The 19,458-nt window shown below is 44.2% G+C and overlaps 1 protein-coding gene across 14 annotated transcripts; it reads right to left on the bottom strand.

Annotated features, from left to right (window-relative positions):
• Window positions 1-1,742: 1,742 nt before the first annotated feature.
• LOC311427287 (cytokine receptor common subunit beta-like) lies at window positions 1,743-18,793 on the bottom strand. Of its 14 annotated transcripts, none has more exons than XM_084504573.1 (16): window positions 18,700-18,793; window positions 18,500-18,614; window positions 17,886-18,075; window positions 17,439-17,534; window positions 16,821-16,950; window positions 14,654-14,835; window positions 14,196-14,341; window positions 10,384-10,549; window positions 9,500-9,638; window positions 9,238-9,398; window positions 8,250-8,395; window positions 7,975-8,146; window positions 6,838-6,928; window positions 5,496-5,565; window positions 4,376-4,476; window positions 1,743-4,122 (listed from the first exon to the last, which is right to left on the bottom strand). In XM_084504573.1, exons 3-16 carry the CDS (start codon window positions 17,896-17,898, stop codon window positions 2,880-2,882), a joined length of 2,856 nt encoding a protein of 951 aa, XP_084360699.1. In that variant the 5' UTR covers window positions 17,899-18,075; window positions 18,500-18,614; window positions 18,700-18,793; the 3' UTR covers window positions 1,743-2,879. The 14 variants fall into 14 exon arrangements, with proteins under 14 accessions (XP_084360699.1, XP_084360712.1, XP_084360706.1 ...); XM_084504586.1 differs by having other exon boundaries at window positions 17,439-17,591; window positions 18,691-18,753; XM_084504580.1 differs by having other exon boundaries at window positions 18,500-18,584; window positions 18,691-18,750.
• Window positions 18,794-19,458: the final 665 nt, after the last annotated feature.

Genomic DNA, 19,458 nt, shown 5'->3' with positions numbered 1-19,458 from the left:
ACAGAACAGACTAGTTCAGCATGGACCTTAGTTAGAACTATTGAGGTCACAATATACTTACTACCCTAATCTCATGCAAATACATGAGATTTGTAATACATTTCCAAGTAATATATGTAATACATTTCCAGTTGACAAAGATTCTGAAAAAAAGGAATAATAAACTAATTACTTGAAAGCAACAAAGAGAAAATTGCCTGCTGTTAAAACACAGGAAGAATCTTTGATGCTTGAGCATACAGTAAGGAAAGGATGGCAATGATTTTGTGACTATATATTCAGTGTAAATAGTCAAAGAGTTGTAAAAGGTGATTTACAGTATTAATTGAGATGCTTACCTCTCCTTCTTTGGCTATATAAGAAACATAAGTGAATTGCCTCTCAGATATACAGGGTGAGGAACCCCTCTGGAACTTCTTACTGGGAAACCCTGAACAGAGAAGCATGTTGTAATTGGCTCCTGAGTCATCAGAATGATGATTCCTCTCCCTCATATCAGTACCTAGCATCACAGAAGGCAGCAGCAGCTTCCCTTTGCACAGTAACTTTGTGGCTTCAGCTACTGATCAGGAAGTTTAAGACTGAGGACTCGCAACAGCTCCTAAACCACCAGGCTGCAGGATTGCAAAATGCTTTTTATCACTCTCACTGCAGCTAGGCCTTGTGCAGAAAGGAATGTAAGATTCATATGATCAACAGCTAAAGTTTATGGAAGCTTTAATTCTGTAACCCAGTAATAAATGAACTCCCCTAGCACAGGGTAGCCATAGGTTCTGCTTCTGTTGTCTGTTACATATTTAATTTAATGGTGCTTAGGTGGATATTGCACGAAGAGTTCCTAATGCAGAAATCCATTCTGTTCTAAATTAATCTTTATAGTTGCTGATGAAAAACACTGTTCAGCTCCCCTAGCCTGAAAATGGCATGTTACTCTACAAGTTCCAAGCTCCTGTAGTAATCTTCAGATCATAAATGTTGCTCTGTGGGGTCATGTTCTTGAATCTATAAATGTCCTTGTGTTTATAAATCCTGCCTCCAAGAGCAGCCTCTGGAAATGCCCAATGAAGTGCATAAGGACAGAAAGAACAGATAGCATTCAGAGTACTGATCACAATGTAACTGAACTTCATCCAAAAGGCCTGAGCAGAGCAGAAGTTCTCCCACTGTCTATTGTTCTTGGTTATTAAAACCACAGCCATTCAAGGCCCAGCAAGGGGATGCATATCTGAGATTTGAATCCAGATACTAAACCTGCATAGAACATCTCTTTTTAGTACCCTCCTATATAAAGCACAGTCATACGGCTTAGAAGAAATTGGTTTTGCTACTCATAAAAGGCCAAAGAGACTACCAAAAAAAATAAAAATCCCTTAGGGTGCTCCTCAGTATTCTCTATCAGAGGCTGCAACTGTCTGCCTTCTGCCGTTAAGAATATCAAATTGAATTTGTGCATCTTTCAGATTTAGAATATTATTTGTAAAGGTTTAAATTATGAAAAAATAATGCATTTCTCTGCAATTTCTGATCAGCATTGATCCATTAAACCAGCAGGAGGAATCAGCTGGCACAAAGAACCACCTCTCATTAGCTCTGTCAAATAACATAGCAAAGTCAGGAGGAAAACATCCTACCTCACAGGGGACATATCTGAACCAACAGAATTTTTGAAGGCCTGTTCAGATGAGCTAATAGTAATGATATTGTAAGCACAACATTCTTAATGTATGAAAGGAAAAAAGTAGTAGGAAGTAATACAATTTTTTATTAGTTCAAGTTATATATTTGAAAAACAGACATATTTTTTTGAATGCAAGCCCACATTAGTTCTGAAACCAAAGCCTTTTACCTATCACAGAGTGGTAATTCTGTGCCCCTATTGTGCAACACTTACTGGACCAAAAAAAAAAAAAAAAAATCTCTTTCTCAGTACGGTTTATTAGAAAAAAAAAAAAAAGACATCACATAGTTAAGATTAATTATATCATGCATAAACAACAAATGAACTTAAAAGAAAATAATACATGTATAGTACTTTAACATTTAAAAATTAAAAAGCTGAATCAGACTCAAGCTTACAACTTTTCTCCACTGTCATTCTCTGTTATTGACTCACTCCCTTCCTTTCATTGTATTGCAGCGTCCTTGGGTTTTTCTCACGTAATATATCTTCCCCATGATTCTCTAGAGCAAATTTAATGTATCTCAGTAATGTCTCCTTCTTATTCTTAGAATACACTGCAATACATCGCACCTTAGCTTTAAGATAGTTTTCCTGGACTTCAACAATTTTTTCTCATTTTTGACTTACACTTCTATTACTGCCCGTTGTTTTTTCATCTTGGATAATACTTATTCCATGCCACCAGTGGAAAGGTAGAGATAATGAAAGCTACTTGATGAATTTTATATCTATTTCACACAAAAGATAACAACATTGCTCGAAAGAATGTAAGTTTTCTTTACAAAGTTTCCAGACCAATCTTAAGCTGATAGCATTTTATGCTGTAAAGGCTGCATTTCTTGCCATGAGTTTTGCTCCAGGCAATCTGGTATTATGGTAAAATGATTGTGACCTGTCACAGGACCAGGAGGAGGCTAATGTATTCATTGCGTATAAGCCAAAAAGTTCAAAAAACACCAACTATCTCAAAACGCAAATATCTGGGTTGTTTTTCATGCCAAAACTGTGATGGACATTGAGAATGAGATCAAGCTGAAATTCGCTGAAATGAATGAAAGTCATTTCCAACACATTGGATTGGAGGCTGGAAGAAATAATTGCTGTGTATTTGCTCCTAGCTTGGAGGGTTCCTTTTTATCAGATAGTTGCAATCTCTTTTAGTTGCATGTAGCCTTGGTATTTATTGATATTTGCTCCTTTAACAGATTTCTCTGATCCTCAGAGATTGTTGCCAGGAAAAGTAATCATCTGATTTCAGGCTTTTGAAAAGCTGAATAGCCTGCATTTTTGATACATCTTCCTTCTTGCCAGCGTTGGATTCATCATCAGATAGAGGTTTCCCAGGTGCTGTCCTGGCTTCATCCGTTTTCTTCACTTGGGGGTCTTCCTGGCTCATATGCACCTTCTCACTGGATTTCAGGCTGTGGAAGCAATAGTCACCAACCTGGCAAAGGAAAACTGGCTCAGTGCTGTCAGGGTTTAACACCACCAAATTACCCTCCGACAAAGGCAGCTCATTAGGAAGAGCGCTTCCCTTCTGTAGGACAGGCAAAGAAATCTTTGTGGGTTCTGCAGATCCATGGGGACCTGAAGGGACAACAAGGTAGTCCCCAAATGCATTCAGGTGAGATTCAGGAAAAAAGACTGGGGCTTGACCTGAAACTGGGACCGTGACACCAGATTTCCCAGGAGCAAACTCATGGCAAGAGCGGTCACTGGGGAGCTGGGGCTCCTGTGGGTCACAAGGCAACTCCCCAGCAGTGGCAAGTGGCAGGTGTGTGGAGTCACTGGCTGATGGCAGTAAGAGGCTGTCTGTGGTGATATACTCTGAGGGGCACTGCTGAAGGGATGTGGCACAGGCAAGAGCCTTTGGAGCTTTCTTCTCTTCTGGTTTCACATTTGTGCCTTGCCCACTGGCTGGGGGGAGTGGCGAGACTTCTTTCTTATCGTTGAGGTGCTGCATTGTTTCCTTCTGATCTGGGAGCTGGAAAGGCTGCTGAGGACCTGCTCCTGGTTGCTCTTGTCTTCGTAGAGCCTGGGGACAGACTTCATTTGGGAGGGTCACATACTGTAGTGACACTGATTTCTCTTGGTTTCCCACTGGATTCAGGGTCACATTCAGGGGCCGATGAATCTCAGGCTGGGAGGACATCACTGGGCTGTACAAGTATGGACCATTGAAAGCGAAGGAAGTGACTGCTGCCTGGGAAGCAGTACTTGCATCAGCACTGTTTCTCCTTGAAACAGAAAAGGAACGACCAGCAGCCCGACTTAGGCAGACAACTGGGGCACGCTCTGTCACATTTAAAGCATGGTATTGGTTCTGTACGTCCAGTGCAGTAGGTGAAACTTCTGTCTTTCCAGCCTGCCCCTCAGGAGACTCTGCCGAAGTCTTCATCTGCCTGAATGGGAGAGTTAACAGTTTCTCATGAGAGATATTCCTGTGGTAAACATTAAATATAAACACAAGCTTAGTCAAAATTTTAAGTAGCTACACATATGGTTAGAATAATCTTTCTTGGTTGACTTGGCTTCTATCTTGACTAAACTAGATAGCAAAAAATGGTATCCCAAGCTCAAAAGCAACTGGCACCGGCTTTTTGATGACAGAACACTTAATTATATCCTCCCACGAATTAGGGAGCTCTTTGAGAATCTTATTCGCAGTGTCACTATAATGTGCTGTTCATTCACCTGTCCACAACTTGAAGGAAGCTAGGCTGATCCATCTTCTCTGCAAGGTTGTATTTGAAGTCCAGCTGGCTGTTTGTCACCCAGTTTCCTAGATTCACTTTCTGAAAAAAAAAAAAAAAAAAAAAGAGAAAGCAGACATGAGGAAAAAGAAGTGTCTCACCAGCAGCTGAGTCAAGAAACATACAGTTCTCATGGACAACAAAAACAAGTAAGAGAACCTACAGCATCTGGCAAAATGCTGTAATACGACTAGCAGGTGCTTTCTGTTTTCCAGAAGAATGTTGCTTAAAACCCACTTTGAAGTGAGTTTTGAAGTGGGTTTTGAAGTGGGTTTTAACTGACTTAACTTTACATAGCTTAGGGGTATGAAGCTGTTCCCTTAAAGAACTCATAGAATGTTGCAGGTTCTCTCCACAATAAACATCAAAGCTATTGTTTTGCCTAGTGTCTGCTCTATAGCATCATATGTGACACTCTGGGCAATATTTCACCTATAGGGGTTTAGTGTCTGTCATCTGTACTAGCTGACCAGAGAAATAGAATAATTGAGATGTTTACAAAATTTAGGATAAGGTGATTCAGTGCAGGGATGAAAAGTTTCAAAACCGTGAAACTAAGGCAGTGAGTGCTTGTGGATCAAGAAACAGGTAAGGAATAGAAAACAAAACTATTAAGGTGCTTCTTAGAGTGGGGAAAAAAATCCATTTTTACTGAAATATCAGGCAAAAGAAATTGACACAAGACTTTAGTATAAACATATCCATTTTATCTGGATATATAAAAAGCATACACAGAAGCATCCACGTCTAGTTTTTTCCCATCTATTTGAAAATGATGTGTTGAACCATTACAATGCAATGATGTGTTAGACCACTGCAATGTCTAATTCCATTTTATAGCAAAATAACAAATGTGCAATGTTTAACAAACACATATCTACTACTACAAATGTATGATTACACATGTTAAATAGGATCTGAACTTCTCCTAAATAATGAAGAGACTAATCAAAGTATTTGTTCATTATAGGTGAGGAGACAAATAAGAGCTCTTGAGATTATTGGAAGTCATGAATAAAAGAGAGAAAAAGTGAACTTTTAAAGGTACAGGTCCCTCTTACCTCCAAGTAGCTCTGGATCAGCAGACTCTTGCTGGGGTTTGGAATCTTTTCCTCCCACAGTTTCTTCTGCCTGCAAGAAAAACAACAACACATCGATGATCTTGAGGTCTCTTCCAACCTAGAAATTCTGTGATTCTGTGATTCTGTGTGATTTTCTCAATGTGACTGCAAAGGGAAGAAACTGTGCCCCGTACAGCATGCTGCTCTGCTCAGCAAGACACCATCAAGGCCCTGTGTATCGGGTCTGCATGGCAAGGTTTTGGCAGTGGGGGGCTGCAGGGCTGGCCTCTCAGAGCAGAGTGGAGTGAGAAGCAGCCCTGCAGTCCCCATGGTCAGTGCAGCAGGAGGGCAGGAGGTGCTCCAGACACGCAGCAGCAGTTCCCCTGCAGCCTGTGGAGAGGCCCCTGGTGGAGCAGGCTGTCCCCCTGCAGCCCATGGGTCCCCCATGGAGCAGATCTCCACGCTGCAGCCCCCCCATGGGTGGAGGAGCCCCCGGTTGAGCAGGTGGATGTGGCCTGGAGGAGGCTGCGGCCCATGGAGAGCCCCCACAGGAGCAGGGCCCGGGCCAGAGCTGCAGCCCGTGGAGAGGAGCCCACGCAGGAGCAGGGGTCTGGGGGGAGCTGCCACCCACCCGTGGGAGACCTGTGCTGGAGCAGTTTGCTCCTGGGGGATGGATGGACCCTGTGGTACGGAGCCGTGTGAGAGCAGTGCTTGAAGAGCTGCTGCCTGTGGGCAGCCCCCGCAGGCTCAGTTAGGACAGCATCCCGTGGGAGGGACCCCATGGGGAACAGGGGCAGAGAGGGACCATGAAGAAGCAGCAGAGACAGTGTCAGGGACTGACCGAAGCCCTCAATCCCTATTCCCCTGCAACCCTCAGTGGGGAGGAGATGGAAAAGGGTAAATGGGGGGAAGGTGGTTTTAGTTATATATATTTTTTTCAGTTTCTCACTGCTCTTGTTTGTTAGCAATAGGTAATAAATTTCATTAATCTCATTGTGCTGAGTCTGTTTTGCTCATGACGACAATTGTTGAGCAATCTCCCTGTCCTTATCTCAACCGTTGACGCATTTTCATCATATTTTCTCCCCCTTTCCCTTCGAGGAGGGGGAGTGAGAGAGTGGTTGTGGTGGAGCTCAGCTGCCCAGCTGGGTAAAACCACCACACTCTGGCAGGCCACCACCCAACTCTCACCTGCACACAGACACTCATCAGGCTGCCCATTGCACACCAAGGCTCACCTCCACACAAACCACTCTCATGTTGCACAAGCAGTGCCTCACAACTTTATTCCACTCACATGGCCAACACACTGCTAAATCTCCTCCTCACAATGCAAACCTACCTGAGGAAATACTTATAGCTGAAAGAAGCAATGATTACCAAAATGATGATGAGAACTGGCAGCATCACTGGTAGAAGCAGTGGTGACAGAACTGAAAGAGAGAAAAGAGAAATAGGGAGCCACCAACAGAGGGGTGCATAACAGGTTTTGCATTTTGGTCAGTCTCCACACAAACACATCAGAGAAATGCAAGTGGCACAGCACAGGATGCAAACAGGCCTTTTAACTGTTGGGATCCCCTCCCAGGTGGGAGAGACCAAATGTGGCCTGAACACCTTACTGATGACCACAGAAGTTCATTGTTTCCTTATTGATTCTATTTTATTTGTTACTGACATCTGAGAAAACAATTTATGCTAATAAAAAGCTAGTTAGGTACCTTACTGCACTATGAACAGTAGATGGATCTTCAGACATCTTAGGTCTGCCCTATTGTGTTCAGTGCTGGAGAGATGGGAGTCTCAGAGATTCTCCTGAGCTTCCTCTGCTAATAGCTATAGCTGAACATCAACAAGACACCAATTTCTTCAAAAGTAGTAGACTTTGCCCCAGCTGCTTTCTTATTACTTCAAGCTTCATCAGGACAAAATACATAAGATCCTATAACTTGGGCACAAGACCATTCTGATAGCAGACATTCTGCTTTTAAGTTGACAAACTACAAAAAACATGTTAAGGTCTGTATCTCCAGCACACTGTACTAGGTGTTTTACACAACCCCATATTCACTCTATAAATAGAAAAGGCTGATGATTTTCATCCCTCTGTCTTCTTGCAATTGCAGGCTCTTCAGTCCCTGATAGCAGAATGGACTATTGCAATCAAGAATCAAGCATGATCTTTTGTGCAGGATCTTTATTTGATTCTCAATATGGAAAACTTTACAGCTGGCAGTATTGGTCTTGTGAAGAGAAGTAGGAAAGATGATTACAAGGTTAATTCTGCTCACTGCGTTTATTAGCATTACTGCTGTTTTGTAAGGCTGCACACAGGAAAGCTATCTCGTTTAGCAAGCATACCTATTTCATGGCTGGGTCTAACTTCAACATCCACTGAGAGAATCATATATTTCTATAGAGACATTTCATCCACTAAGAGGCCAGAAAACCTTACAAAATCAGGCCATATGAAAAGTACCATTCTCAGTTTCCCAGCTGAACTCCTCACTCCATTCACTCCAGCTGCTCTGGTAGTCTACACTATTCACCATTGCACGCATTTTTCCCCTATATTTTGTAGATGGTGACAGCATCTGCAGGGTGAAGATGAAGGGAGGTTCATCATTGTTGATATCTAATGTCCGCAAGCTCTGGGGAGAAGAAAGAAACACAAATGACAGAGGTGAGAGGAACTGTCATTCCCATTCACCCAGCAAGGAGAAATCCAGGACTACTGCACTTCCTGTGACTTACCTCATTATACTGGTTGTGTATCCAGTACTCGACTTGGTATTTCTGTTTTATGAACTTGTACTGAAAAGTGTGTTTTTTCCACCTTAGTTCATACTCTTGGTCCTCTGTTGCTTTCACAGACACATTTGCAGGTGGTAAGACCTTAACTGTAACACAGAAGAGATCTTAGAATACAAATCAACATCCAGATCCTGCACTCCCTTTCACCACTGTGAGTAGTATGCGGAGACTGAAAACCAGGTTGTGTCGTGGAATGCAATAAGTCTCAGCTTTCTAACACTTCTTAATTCCCCATATCTCCATTTTTAAGCCAAATATCATAAACCAGTGCATCCATTAAATAACAGAAGATCCATATCCATTAATGCTGACAGTAATTTCTAAATGTAGAAAAGCAGTGAAATGATATTTCAAAAGTCCGTACTCATCCACCATGTTCCCAGAGATTTTCAGCTCTCTTGGAGCTATTAAATGGTATCTTCAAACACTGCAGGGGCTCCCCCCAGTTCTGGTCTGTAAAGAACAGCACTGGTACCTCCAGATGCATGCAGGCAGAGATGATCACCTGGCGCACCTCACTCAGCAGAGCAGCCCTACCTCATCCTGTGCTCCAGGGGACACTGCACCCCAGGATCTCCACCAGCTTCTTGCAAAATTACACAGTGACACACTTCCACAAAACACCTCTCACTACAGCTCCCTCATACCTGGGACAATGGCAAAGGACAATGACATTCTGATTACAGAGAACTCAGTGTGGTGACGATTGTTCCCAGAAGAGCTCTGGGATTTCTGCACAGCAGTTTCTACTACTGCCACCATCCTGAAAGCAGCAAGAGACACTGAGAAACTGCACACCTGCAAGCCACCTTGTCCAGACCATCTCTTCACCAGCTCAGCTCTTCTCCTTTCCTCACCACCACTTCCCCACACAGCCACCCCTCCCAGAAAACTCCCAGCAGAAGCGAGACACAACACAGCAGCTCACTGTTCTTGTAGGCTTCAATCAGTTTCTCCTCCGTCTTGGTCCGGACAGACACTTGGTACCGGCTCTGACTGCTGATGTTGCTAACAGGGATTGCACAGCTCTGCACCACATAGGGGATGTGAGGAAAGGTCTTCTCGTACACAGGAGAGCACTCCTCTTCCCTGGGGGGAGAAAGGAGGCTGTGCTGAGATCAGTGGGAACGGGACAGAGCAGAAGCTCAATGGGAGACGCATGGGCACTCTGCCATTAACAGATCACATACGCGGATGCTGGAGTGGCCCTGAAGAACAAGCCAAAGATGACAGAGGTGGTGATCACTTTCTTCACTTCCCAACTGCACGTCAGAAGATTTACACCGTTGAAGAGGCAGCGAAGGTTCCTGGGCTGAATGGGTTCCTGGCCTACACAGAAGATCAGAGTAAGCTAAGTGACAGGACAAGTGCAGTGACAGCCTTTGTCTGGGTCTGCGTGAACAAGGTCTGTCCAATGGGATGGAAATGCCAAACACTCTGGAAGAGGCAAGATGGAGACTCGCTTTTATTTCCTTTTCAAACTTCTCCACAGTCTTCTGGAATAATATACATGTCCATCCAAGTGGAAACAAGACTGACACAACAGAAGACTATCAGGGGATATCTCCACAAGCCACATCCCAAAACACAATCAGTCCCCATAGAGAGCACTAGACCCATGGAGGGGCACAGCCATTTCATTATCGCTAGGCAGAACCCATTGAAACAAATTTTGAGGCTTCCTGAAAGAAAGCAATGACTAGAAGGGGCTACCCCCGTGACATCTGGTGCCATTCCTATTCCTTCTAAGTAAGGTTAAACAAAGAACAGTCACAGAATGACAGAATGCTCCAAGTTTGAAGGGACCCACAAGGATCACAAGGCCCAACAAAAAGTCTCCTTTGATGCTTACATGAATCATTTTACTGTTGCCAAGCTGAGTTGAAGTGAACAAATTAAATGGTCTGTAATGGGGGAAAAGATAAAACAAAGTACCATCTGCATCCTTCTCAGCAGATGCCTCAGTTCTCCTGGGCCCATACGCTCTTCCAGCATCGTGCCAAACTATGTTCCCCAGCCCTGGCTTCTCCGCCAGCCCTCCCATCCTTGCACGGCCCCACTCCAACCACGCTACCTTCAGGGGTCTCCCAGGACACATCCGTGCTCCACTCGCTGAATGGCCCAGAGAAGCCTTTGGCCTGCTGTGCTCTGGCTCGCACACGGGCAATGTATCGGCTCCCTGGCACAAGGTGGCTGAGGTGGCAACGTGTGGTGTTGGAGAGCAAGCGCGATGCATCCTTCTGTTAGCAGGGAGGACAAATGGGGAACAGAGAAAAGGTGGAGGGAAGGCAGGGAAAGAGCAAGGAGGTGATTGTCAGGATGCACCTCCAAGCAGTCCCGTACACGTGATGGCGACACACATGCTGCCACATAGTGCTCCTCTCTCCCATTGCACAGGGGTTCTGCCTGCATGCTGCCATCATGACATTGGAAGGGCAAGGCAGAGGCATGGCCAGCTCCAACCCAGCCCAGCAGATGGACCAGCTCCTGAAGATTGCAGAGCTTTGACTGACTCCAGCACCAGCTACACGAGAGTCACGGCACTGCCCAGCTCAGAACTGTGTGGAATCTGCCCAAGACACTTGTTGTGGTTTCAAATGTATTTTGCCTTTCTCCCACATGAGCCCTTCCATGGGCTACGCATGAAACACGCTTTACTTTCATTTGGGAGGGGTTCACAGAATCACAGAATTTCTAGGTTGGAAGAGACCTCAAGGTCATCGAGTCCAACCTCCAACCTAACGCTAACAGCCCTCCACTAAACCATATCCCTAAGCTCTACATCTAAGCGTCTTTTGAAGACTTCCAGGGATGGTGACTCCACCACTTCCCTGGGCAGCCTGTTCCAATGCCTCACAACCCTTTCAGTGAAGAAGTTCTTCCTAACATCTAACCTAAAACTCCCCTGGCTCAACTTAAGCCCATTCCCCCTCGTCCTGTCACCAGGCACGTGGGAGAACAGGCCAACCCCCACCTCGCTACAGCCTCCCTTGAGGTACCTAAAAAGAGCGATAAGGTCACCCCTGAGCCTCCTCTTCTCCAGGCTGAACAAGCCCAGCTCCCTCAGCCGCTCCTCGTAGGACTTGTTCTCCAGGCCCCTCACCAGCTTTGTCGCCCTTCTCTGCACCCGCTCAAGCACCTCCATGTCCTTCTTGTAGCGAGGGGCCCAAAACTGAACACAGTACTCGAGGTGCGGCCTCACCAGAGCCGAGTACAGGGGGACGATCACCTCCCTAGCCCTGCTGGTCACGCTGTTCCTGATACAAGCCAGGATGCCGTTGGCCTTCTTGGCCACCTGAGCACACTGCTGGCTCATATTCAGCCGACTATCCACCATCACTCCCAGGTCCTTCTCTGCCTGGCAGCTTTCCAGCCACTCATCTCCCAGCCTGTAGCTCTGCTTGGGGTTATTGCGCCCCAGGTGCAGGACCCGGCACTTGGCCTTGTTGAACTTCATGCAGTTGACCTCAGCCCATCGGTGCAGCCTATCCAGATCCTCCTGCAGAACCTTCCTACCCTCAAGCAGATCGACACACGCACCTAACTTGGTGTCATCTGCAAACTTACTGAGGGTGCACTCGATGCCCTCGTCCAGATCATCGATGAAGATATTAAAGAGGACCGGCCCCAGCACCGAGCCCTGGGGGACGCCACTAGTGACTGGCCTCCAACTGGACTTGGCTCCATTCACCACGACTCTTTGGGCCCGGCTATCCAGCCAGTTTCTAACCCAACGAAGCGTGCGCCAGTCCAAGCCAAGAGCAGCCAGTTTCTTGAGGAGAATGCTGTGGGAGACAGTGTCAAAAGCCTTGCTGAAGTCAAGGTAGACCACATCCACAGCCTTTCCCTCATCCACCCAGCGCGTCACTCTGTCATAGAAGGAGATCAGGTTCGTCAGGCATGACCTGCCTTTCATAAAGCCATGCTGACTGGGCCTGATCGCCTGCTTCCCCTGCAATTGCTGCATGATGACTCTCAGGAGGATCTGCTCCATGAGCTTTCCTGGCACTGAGGTCAAACTGACAGGCCTGTAGTTTCCCAGGTCTGCCCTCCGGCCCTTCTTGTAGATGGGCGTCACGTTTGCTAGCCGCCAGTCGATTGGGACCTCCCCTGATAGCCAGGACTGTTGATAAATGATGGACAGTGGCTTGGCCAGCTCCTCTGCCAGTTCCCTCAGTACCCTTGGGTGGATCCCATCCGGCCCCATCGACTTGTGCACATCTAAGTGCCGTAGCAGGTCACCAACCAGTTCTTCATGGATAATGAGGGCCACTTCCTGCTCCCCATCCCGTTCCACCAGCTCAGGGTACTGAGTATCCAGAGAACATCCGGTATTGCCGCTAATTGCTGCATGAAGTTTAACAAGGCCAAGTGCCGGGTCCTGCACCTGGGGCGCAATAACCCCCAAGCAGAGCTACAGGCTGGGAGAGGAATGGTTGGAAAGCTGCCAGGCAGAGATGGACCTGGGAGTGATGGTGGACAGTCGGCTGAATATGAGCCAGCAGTGTGCTCAGGTGGCCAAGAAGGCCAACGGCATCCTGGCTTGTATTAGGAACAGCGTGACCAGCAGGGCTAGGGAGGTGATCGTCCCCCTGTACTCAGCTCTGGTGAGGCCGCACCTCGAGTACTGTGTTCAGTTTTGGGCCCCTCGCTACAAGAAGGACATCGAGGTGCTTGAGCGGGTGCAGAGAAGGGCGACGAAGCTGGTGAGGGGCCTGGAGAACAAGTCCTACGAGGAGCGGCTGAGGGAGCTGGGCTTGTTCAGCCTGGAGAAGAGGAGGCTCAGGGGCGACCTTATTGCTCTTTACAGATACCTTAAAGGAGGCTGTAGAGAGGTGGGGGTTGGCCTGTTCTCCCACGTGCCTGGTGACAGGACGAGGGGGAATGGGCTTAAGTTGAGCCAGGGGAGTTTTAGGTTAGATGTTAGGAAGAACTTCTTTACAGAAAGGGTTGTGAGGCATTGGAACAGGCTGCCCAGGGAAGTGGTGGAGTCACCATCCCTGGAAGTCTTCAAAAGACGCTTAGATGTAGAGCTTAGGGATATGGTTTAGTGGAGGGCTGTTAGCGTTAGGTTGGAGGTTGGACTCGATGACCTTGAGGTCTCTTCCAACCTAGAAAATTCTGTGATTCTGTGATTCTGTAAAGACTGAGGCAAAGAAGTCATTGAGCATCTCCGCCTTTTCCTCATCTCTTGTAACTAAGTTTCCCCCCGCATCCAGTAAAGGATGGAGATTCTCCTTAGTCCTCCTTTTTGTGTTGATGTATTTATAGAAACGTTTTTTGTTATCTTTAACGGCAGTAGCCAGATCGAGCTCCAGATGAGCTTTGGCCTTCCTAATTTTGTCCCTGCACAGCCTCGCTACTTCTTTAAAGTCCTCCTTAGTGGCCTGCCCACTTTTCCAAAGCTTATAAACCCTCTTTTTCCTCCTAAGATCAAGCCACAATTCTCTGTTGAGCCAGGCCGGTCTTCTTCCCTGCCAGCTCGTCTTTGGGCACGTGGGGACAGACCGTTCCTGCGCCATTAAGACTTCCCTCTTGAAGAGCACCCAGCCTTCCTGGACCCCTCTGCCCTTCAGAACCGCCTCCCAAGGGACTCCACCAACTAGTGTCCTGAGCAGCTCAAAGTCAGCCCTCCGAAAGTCCAATACAGCGGTTTTACTGGTCCCCTTCCTGGCCTCGCCAAGAATAGTGAACTCCACCATTGCGTGGTCACTCTGCCCAAGACAGCTCCCGATGATCACGTCCTCCACCAGTCCTTCTCTGTTTGTGAAGAGAAGGTCTAGCGGGGCACCAATTCCAACTCATTTGCACAGCTTTTACCACAAGCCCTCAACTGCCCCAAAGGGTGCCACCCAAGTCAGGACAGCCCAGCTCATCTGCTCTTACCTCCCAGGACTCCCACTCCCGCTTGTAAGTGACTTCATATTCCAGTGCATTGCCCAGCCATTGGCTTCCTTCAGCTGCCGTCCAGGTCAGGAAGAAGTCTCCTGAACTCTCTTGAACTTCAAGGTTTTGCGGTGGAAGGGGCTGAACTGGAAGGTGAAGGTGTAACATGTGAATTGAGACAGGGACATGAAGGGAGGAAGAAAACATCTAGATAAGCTTCCCCATTTCCACAGTATCTTATCGTATTTTACAGCAAGTAGTTGCTTGTTGAGAGCCCCTTCCATGTCTTGCTGCTCCCAGAGTCTTGCCCTTTCCCCTCCCTGCCACATCCTCTCAATGTAGAACTGTTTGGTCGTTTTCACAGTCTAATTGCAATTCACTTCCTGACTGATCTGCAAAAACATTCTCAAAGATCTCAAATATTCATTGGAAAATAGAACTTGGCATTAATTCCTTACCATTTTGGAAAAGATGAACATTTAGTTGTTTTTCAAGACTCTTGTTAGGTTTGAAGCTGTAAATATGCTTTATCCCTATTCCAAAATATTCTATATTTTTCCGACAAACCCAGGAGATGTAGGGGTCTGAAGTCTCAGGTGAGGCACTTTCTGGATCACGTACACAAAGCATCTTGCTCTCGCTGTGTAAAGAGGAAGTGATCTATAAAGATCTGATTTGGAAACATATTATTCATGCAAAATTAAATGTCTGAAACCAATTCCATCCCATTCTGTTGTTCTAATTTACTTAGACTCTTATATCCTCATTATCACTGTATCTATTATTCTTGTTTTGCATCAATTAATATGACTAACATTTTTAACACCAGGATTTTTCTCAAATGCCTTCACATTTCAAAATATGTAGTAAAATCTTATATTTTGGTATGGGTCTACTTTTGTGGGGTTTTTAGCCTAACTCTTAATAATCTCATATTTTTACGTGAGAAATAATATGGTGAAAAATAGTATCATGAAAATGCATTTTTACTTAGAGTGAAATGTAATAAAGTTTCCAAAGATCCTTAGCTTCTTGAAGAAATTCATTTTGCAGTCCCGGAAAGACACATAATTTTTTTTCTACAACCAAAATGTACTTCTATATCCTGTTCAGTTCTGTCAAGGGACCTTATGCATTCGTTACAGATTTCATCACGAATATTAGGTGTCAATTTAGATAGCCTTTTTTCAGGCCAAGGAACATCATAAAGATTAAAAACAATACTTTAAACTAGTCAGAAGAGGATAAGCTTTGTGTGCTTGCAGTAAGCTGAGCTGCTGGAGAGATGTGTTGCTTCTCTTCATACCCTCTGGATTTTTGCTTGAGCCTATGGCTTCACATGCAGTATATTACATTGTTCCCCTTCAAATGAGAAATATTGTGTATAACTGAGCTCAAATACTGTCTTGAAGGATAGGATGGAATCTCCTAGCCAACCATATGCCAACAAGGATTATCCAACAGTATTGATATCTTGAAAAGTTGGGTATTGGCAAGGAAACCAGGGATATTCCTGAAGTATGGATGGGATCAACCATACATGTCTGTGCCCTTAAACAAGAAAGTCAGCCCAATGGATGTGAAGCCTTGATGATATTTCTATCTGCCCATCAGCACCAGCTTATAGTTTGGGATTTAGTCAACTACTGTTCATCTGTGAGTTGACCATTGGCCATTTTGATTTCAGCTGTCCACAATTAATAGCTGCTTATCTGATTAGTTCACTTCAGTCATGTTTCCTGTATGATCCACACAAAACATTCTATCATATAAGCATTACAGAGCATTTCCCAAAGGTACAAGAATGTTATATCATCTTTTTTTTTTTTTTTTTTTTCAGAAATATTAGCTTCAAGGTCCTGTTCCAAAGCCTTCAACTGATTTCAGCTCTTTTAGGTATATGAATTCTCTCTTACTTACAACAAAATCAAGAGTTCTTTCCTTCCCCTTTCCTTCCTGTATCTGCAGATGATAATTTGTTTTCTTCTCAGCTTTCCATCTTTATCTTCCTCTCTTCCTCGACTATTCCTCCCTCTCTGTCCTTTCTTATCCTCACAATTGATTGAGTCTGGTGATTCAGTTCCCTTTTCATAAGGAAACAGATGTAGTAGAGAGATACTGATATAAACAGACCAGTATCTCTGGGAGGAAGATTGATAGCACAGATGAACTTATCAGTTTTTGCTGTCTCACAAACACAGTCTATTCAAGTTCTTCAGAACTGATCAAAAATATACTCGGTGATGCTCCTAAGTAGGCAAAGCAACTGGGGAAATGTCTCTTCCCTGCTAGTTTCATGAACAACCCTCAAGCCCACTCTTGTTCTGACACAACCTTCCCCATGCCATGAATAGCAACATATACACCCCATCATATTTTCTATCCATGTTCCACAACAAAATCATGGAGAAATAATTGAAAATATGATAAAAATTGCTCCCCTATCACAACCTAATAATTTCTTCTCTTTTAGAAGACAATAGCAAGCATGACTTTTACTTCAACTCAATGACAGGAAGAGGTGAGGCCACTTTCCAAAAATCTGACTGCCAACCCCTGGGATTCCAAGTTGTGTCTGAGTTCTCACTGGACTTTTATCCAGCACAGTACATTTCATGTACTTACTTCTGAATGCTATCATTTTGGTAAAGAGTTATACGAAGGAGGTCATGAGCCTCTTTATGCTCTTTCCATTTGCACGTCACGTGTGTGCTGTAGTCATTGTAGCAGCTCAAGCTCTTCATTGAGACACTACCTGAGAAAGGAATCCAGGAAAAAAAAATACCACTGATTACAAATAGAAATAGTGAGAGAAAGCAGGAAGTACCAGCAGTTCCACAGGAAGATCCAGTCTTTAGGATGTTGCTGTTGGTAGCCCATGCACCCACACCCTGTTCCTGCCCACTTGTGTCTATTCTCATACTCTACCATCTGAACTATGTACCCTTATGTCACGGTCTAGTCCTCCTTCTTATTCACTCATTAAGCAACAAACTTGTTCATTTCCTCTGTTTGTTCAGCGTTTCACCTGTTCATATCTCCAGCCACAATATAACCTATATATTATATAACCTAACAATCTGCAGACTGTCTGCATTTGAGCAAGACACCTGTTCTCCTACAGCACACAAGACGGTAGCAGAAGCAAGTAGAAAATGAGGAACACTATCAGCTGAAAGGAGACAGATATAAAAAGAGAGGGAATAAAAGCAGAATAAAAGAAAATATAAATTTGAAACTCACCATTAATGGCTTGGTCACTGAAGACCAAAGACAGATTCAGCAAAATGATGAAAATCTCTTTCATGTTCATAATGTTCTTTGCACATAAGTTTGATCCTAATTCAGAATATAAATGATTTAATTACAAACTCTCTTCTTCAGCTTATTGTGGAGCTTCTCGTTTTCATTTCATGTGAAGAGAAGTAAAACTGAATTAGGGAACTTTAGTAATTACGCTGTGCTGAAGTGACATTCAGAAAGAACTCCTACAACACAGTTATTGTGAAAAAAAAATCAGAAGGAGCTTTTATAAAGTCTTTACTTTAGGACAAAAACCTTGTCTTATTTTGTGAACCTGAAAAATGACCAGAGAATGAAAAGGTAAATGTGCATTTCCAAGGAAGTGCAGGGATTCTTTCAGCTAAGACTATTAGCCAGAAACAGTCCTAATCTGTGAAAAGAACTCACCCTTCAAATTCATTCATCCTGCTCTTCATGCTTAGAGCCTTCATAATGAACCCCAATGTTGCTCTGCTTTCTTACTTTTCTTTTCAAAAAAAACATTTTCCAACCGCATACCACGGAGTTGAAATTCCATATTAATTCACTTTCAGGTTTCTCTTCAATATGCTACTGTTTCAGCTACTCCCCAAACAAGCTGCAAATTGTACAAATACATCAAAATAAGCTATTTCTCTTGCTTTGGTGATTGCCAAGATCCAGAGTAGGTTGAGTGGTTGAAAGACCATGGACCACATTCTTTAATACTGAAATTTGAGCACTTTTGGCTGTCTCTCATTGCTTTTTCAAAAGTATAATCAGCTCGCAAAGCTGACACTCTTGTACTCAGGGAACATGCAGTCCCTAGCTCTTTTCTACTTTAGGGAAGCGTGGAGAGAGCTCCTTTTAAATTCTTACACTGACTTTCAGATTCCTGAATGCTGCTTTTTGACACCAGAAACAGGTGGCTGAGCCCTTAAAGAATCATCACAGTTAAGAGACCCCTTAACATCTTCCAAGTCTTTGAATGAGAGCAGACCCTTCTATTTTGCTTTCCCCAGAAAGAAGTATAATTCCTTTACCTGGATCCGGAGCTGTCTGTTAGGCGATGATAAAACTTAATGGTAAGTCTTCCTGTCCAGCTTTCCCCAACAGCATCAGAATCTTCTGATGAAGAAATCAGCAAAAACACGCTTCCTTAGAATTGGAGACAGAAGCTATAAACAATTACAGGATTTTCCTGGTGAATAAATCTTTAAAATAAGTGTTGTACCTTCTATACCTTCAAATGTCAGTTTTATAGAAGTAGACCACACCCTTTCAAGGAAAGGAGTTGCGTATGTAATTGCATAGCCTGTACTTCCTATTTTAAACCCACTCAGATAGGATGTTTAACTGGGAAGAAAGGGGAAGGAAGTATGCCATTGGTAATCTGCATGTTAACGATTAGCTGATCATGGTGCTAGTATATTTTCAGAAAAAAGGAGCTGGAAATGGGAAGATTGACTGAAACAGAAAGGAGAAATAATAGCAAATATTTCCCTGTTTTTTATTCTAGTGTTGTTTCTTGTTTTATTGTGGTCTAGACAATCTTCAAGGCTGGGATCATTTTGTACTTTTTGTTTGTATGCATATGTATAATTAGAGAGGGAGAGAATACCTTTATCTCTGTAATCTCCTAATTTGAGTAATATTTTAAAACCCTTTAGGTTTTTACTGATTTCAACAATCAATACTTGATTATAATTTTATAGTACATAGAGGAAACAAAAGAAAACTCATGAGAAGAGTTGATCTGAAGCTATCCTATATCCAAAGCAGCTACACTGTTTTAAAACCAGCTTCAAAGCTTAAACCAGTAGCCTTTAAGTTCTATATGAAAATTAGGTAGCCCTAAGGGAAAGTCCTGCACCTGGGGATAAACAGCCTGAGGAACCAGTACATGCTGGGGGCCACTCAACTGGAAAGCAGCTCTGCAGAAAAAGAGCTGGGGATCTTGGTAGACACCAAGTTGAACGTGACCCTGCAACATGCCCTTGCA

Source organism: Aythya ferina (genome assembly GCF_964211825.1).
Source record: "Aythya ferina genome assembly, chromosome: 1".
Lineage (NCBI taxonomy): Eukaryota > Metazoa > Chordata > Aves > Anseriformes > Anatidae > Aythya > Aythya ferina.
The sequence above is the reverse complement of the archived record's forward strand: the minus strand, read 5'-3'. Positions and strand labels throughout refer to the sequence as shown.

Bases quoted from the DNA above. Each gene is read 5' to 3' on its own strand.
- LOC311427287 (XM_084504573.1), bottom strand. The intron at 8,396-9,237 runs GTGAGCTGCTGT...TCTGTGTTACAG, and splicing joins GATTGAAGCCTACAAGAACA to TTAAGGTCTTACCACCTGCA. The intron at 6,929-7,974 runs GTACTTTTCATA...TCTCTCTTTCAG, and splicing joins CAGCTGGGAAACTGAGAATG to TTCTGTCACCACTGCTTCTA.